We start from the raw sequence: 4,349 nt of genomic DNA, 5'->3' as shown, positions 1-4,349 counted from the left end.
AGGGAAATAAATGTGTGAATGAATGAATGAATGAATGAATGAACACCTGCAAAGCATGGGGGGGCGGGTCATTCTGGTGTAACAATATAAATAAGTCAGACGAGTAAACAGAGATCTTAATCTGTCCAAATCTGGTGCCGCGATTCTGGGGAGTTTGGGCTAAGGACAAACTGGGAGAACTAGCTCCAGGCCCCAGCCACGCTCTCACTACGGCTGCGCAGAGCGTGTGGCGGGCCGGGCTGAGCCGCTTCCGGAACGGTCGGGAGCCAGCGAGACTTCGAGCCTCCGGGTGGGCTAGAGCGGCACGACCAGCTGGCGTGTGCGGCCATGGAGGACGAGAAGAGCTTCTCGGATATCTGCGGCGGCCGCCTGGCCCTGCGGCGCCGGTACTACTCTCCGTACTGCCGCGAGTTCGGCCTCAGCTCGGCTCGGCTGTCACTGTGCTCGCTCACCGCTGTCACCTGCGCGGTGTGGCTGGCGGCCTACGGGCTCTTCACCCTGTGCGAGGTAAAGGCCAGCGCTCGGCCGTCGCAGGCAACTCGGAAAGGTCTGGGGGCTGACCCGTGGGTCCGGGAGGGTGGGGACTCCCTGGATCAGGGATGCCGTTCCGCGGCAGGACTGCCCTCCCACCCCAAGAAGTTTGTGCTTCTGGACGTTCTACCACAGTGGACCACTTGCCCTGCTCATTCATAGAATGAACATACCTCCTCAGAGGACTCAGTGCATCCTCCTCCATCACTCCTTACAGGGTACCACTGCCAACGGATGGCAGAATTACAGAAAAGTTTTAAGCCTTCACAACTGTGCACTATAGTATCTCCTCCTAATATCTGTTTCCCAAGACCAGGTCAACTACCTCCCCTCTCCCAACCCTTCCCCAGTTTAAATGCACTTTCTAAAAAGTTGCCAGATTTAAGACACGAGTGTTTTCTATGCTCATTTTTCAGACTTTCTAATCTTTTTTTTTCTCCCCTGAGCCTCGTTTTTAACGTATCTAAGATGAAACTAATGGTTCAAAATATTGCGAAGGTCAAATGCTGTCATTTTGTGACAGTTCCCAAGTAAAATGAATCATCCAGTCGGCCCTTGTTCAGCATGAGTTCTAGTTGTACTTCCCTCTGTAGCCCTGAAATGAATATATTAATTCAGGAGTGGTCTAAATAGAGCTAGTACACCAGAACTGTTTATTTCTGTAATTTTCATATTGTTTGCATTAAAACATCCCTTAGCTTTTTTCTTTTCTTTTGCGATTTATTATTATTGCTGCAGGGTCTCAGCATATGTAGTACTGGCTGGCCTACCTGGTTCTGTCACTTTTATGCCATCAAAGTGTATGGCAGAGCATAGTAATTGCACAGACACAGATGACGTTAAGTCCTCTAATTTAGGGTCTGGGGAATGGCTCAGTAGGTAATTGCACCTATTGCCAAATCTGACCACCTAAGTTGAATCCCCAGAACCCACATGATGGAAGGAAAGAACAGATTCACAAAGTTGTCCTCTGACCTCTACACAATAAATAAATAGTATGGGCTGGTGTGGTGGTGCACACCTTTAATCCCAGCCCTAGGGAAGCAGAGGAAGGAGCATCTTTGAATTCAAGGCTAACCTGGTCTACATCAGTCTACAGTCTACATTAACAGTTTCAGAAGAAACCAGGACTACACAGTGAAACCCCGTCTCAAAAAACAAACAAACCAAACACAAATAGTATTTTTAAAAGACTCCTAATCTTTACCAATTTATATTTAAAAGTTTCTTCACAGGTCAGTTGAAGTTATTAAACTGACTTAGTCCTTCCCCCAAATTTATATAATTGGATTTTTATTCTTTTGTGGGAGGGGGGCAGGTGTTAGGGTCTCACCATGTAGCCCTGGCTGTTATTGAACTCACTGTGTAAACCAGGCTGGCCTGGAACTCACAGGGATTCACCTGTCACTGCCTCTCGTGTGCTGTTATTAAAGGGATACATCACTATGCCCAGTTGAATGTTCATTCCAGTCTGTGTTCCAGATACATGCACAGTTACCTGAAAGCATGAACAGATGTTTACTAAATACCCAGGGTGTCAGGTCTTTTGCTGAATTTCTTATTTCTACCCTGGGATCAGGGGACATTGAGAAAGAGTAATAATTTAATAGTCTTGACGCTGATAAAATGACAGAGCTGGGCTTCCAAACTAGAGCTGCCTGCTTTGAAATCCCTTTCCGTTATACTTTGGTCTTGCAGATCGCAGGCAGTTGGATTTGTTTTTTGTTGGTTTGTTTAGAGATACAGGGTCTTGCTATGTAGTTTAGGCTGTCCTCAAACTCTGCATTCTCCTGTCTCAGCCCCTGTGAAGGTCTGGTATTACAGGTGTGTGCACCACACCCAGCTCAGAGCTGTTCTGTAAGTTCCCTACTGTACCCATCTCTCTGGCATGGACACCCAAATGTCCCCCAAATGCAGAAGTAATTGTGCTTCCTTACATTATTCCAAGACTTCCCCAGGGCTCTGTGTGCAAAAGCTCAGATCTTTGTTCCTATTCAAAATCATTCATGAAAGTAATGAATATCTCGAGTGGAAAGAACTCTCAAAGGAGTCCTTCAGATGTGTGACTTAACCCTGACTCAGATGAGTAGTGTGCATCCGTAGAATTTGGCCAGGAAAATGGACTTTGAGGCAGACTATCTTAACAGAAGCTGAGTAACATTCCCTAAGCTGAGCATTTACTCTTCTTCACTCTGTCATTCTCCCTGCTTCTGATCGTTTTGTCAACATTACTCCAATCTGCAGTGTGCTACCCTTTCAGCAGAGTGTACCCATCAGTGTGCACTACCTTCTCTGCACCTGTTGGGTTCTGCTTCCTTGGATGTCTTCATGGAACAGCTGTGTGCCTTGACCTATCTCTGTCCCTCTCTCTTCTTTTTCTCTCTCCATCCTTTTTCCCCTCCTTCCTCTCTCCCTCCCTCTTCCATTTCTCCTCCCTCTGACACTTATAGTTAGTAACACAGTATTCTAGACTTCTTTTTTAAAATCAATTTAGCACCTATAGAGGGCTGAGTTTTATCTTGGCTTTCTTCCACAGTGCTTATTCAGTTTGGACTGCTTACAAGACACCTGAGTCTGAAGTTAATTAGCTGAAAGTAGTTGCTTCTGGGTCATCAGAGGCCCAGTTCTGACTCCTATTTACCAGCCAGAAATAATTATCTGAACAGAATCCAGCAAGCTTTTTCTTTAAAGGCCAAATTAATATTTTATGCTTTGTGAATCTCTGTCCCATGTTCTTTTGTCCTTTTATTATTTAAATTTTGTGTTATGTTTATGGGTGTGTTGCCTATATGTTTGTCTGTGCACCACATATATGCCTAGTACCCAAGGAGATGAGAAGAGGGTGTCAGGTCCCCTGGAACTGAGGTTATAGACAGTTGTGCCCTTCCATGTGGGTGCTACAGTTTGAACTCAGGACCTCAGGAAGAGCAGCCAGTGCTCTTAACCACCAAGCCATCTCTCTGGCCTGTTTTTTGTTATTCGTTGTTTGTTTGTTTGGAGACAGGGTCTCACTGTGTAGCCTGTGTAGCCTGTGTAGCCTGTGGCCTGGAGCTCAGTGTATAGTCCAGATCCACCTTCCTCTGCCTCCTGGGATTAATGTGAGCCACTGCACCTGCTTCTTTTGGTTCTTCCTTCAACCTTGTAAAAAGATGTTAAAAACCATTCTTTGCTCAAAATGGGTGAGCAAAGGTATGTGGCTGAACTTACTTGTTAAGATTCATGTTTTTTTGTTTGTTTTTGCTTTGGTGTTTGTTTTTAAAGATTTATTTATTTAATGTATGTGAGTACACTGTTGCTGTCTTCAGACACACCAGAAATGAGCATCAGATCCCATTACAGATGGTTGTGAGCCACCATGTGGTTGCTGGGTGTTGAGTTCAGGACCTCCAGAAGAGCAATCAGTGCTCTTAACTGCTGAGCCATCTCTCCAGCTCCTGTTTGTTTTTGATAAACAATTTTTCTGTGTAGCCCTGGCTGTTCTGGAACTTGCTCTTAGACTAGGCTTTGAACTCAGAGATCCATCTACCTCTGCCACCTGAGTGCTGGATTAAAGGCATGTACCACCATGCCTGGATGGTTTGTTTCTTTTTATAACCTTTTGACACTTCTGAACTGAACTGTGAAATGTTTTGTTTTGTTTCTTTTATTTGGCCTCTCACACCCTTTTACTCCCCTGACTCTTCACAAGAAAAGGGACTCAGAGACCTAGTGTCTTAGGTTCCTATTCCTGTGGTAGAACAACTATGACCAAAAGCAACATGAAAGGAGAGGGTCCCTTTTCTTGTGAAGAGTCAGGGGAGTAAAAGGGTGTGAGAGGC

The 4,349-nt window shown here is 45.3% G+C and overlaps 1 protein-coding gene across 2 annotated transcripts in view; it reads left to right on the top strand.

Annotated features, from left to right (window-relative positions):
• Positions 1-327: 327 nt before the first annotated feature.
• The window catches only part of Pigh (phosphatidylinositol glycan anchor biosynthesis class H), a 9,491-nt gene continuing 5,469 nt past the window's right edge, over positions 328-4,349 (top strand). For both annotated transcript variants that reach the window (XM_028789737.1, XM_028789728.1), the window contains exon 1: positions 328-507. In XM_028789737.1, the coding sequence (XP_028645570.1) occupies positions 328-507 (180 nt within the window). The remainder of the gene's footprint in view (positions 508-4,349) is intronic.

This window comes from Grammomys surdaster, unplaced genomic scaffold (assembly GCF_004785775.1).
Source record: "Grammomys surdaster isolate TR1022 unplaced genomic scaffold, NIH_TR_1.0 127, whole genome shotgun sequence".
Lineage (NCBI taxonomy): Eukaryota > Metazoa > Chordata > Mammalia > Rodentia > Muridae > Grammomys > Grammomys surdaster.
Note: the sequence above shows the minus strand (reverse complement) of the source record. Positions and strands in the feature narration are given on the sequence as shown.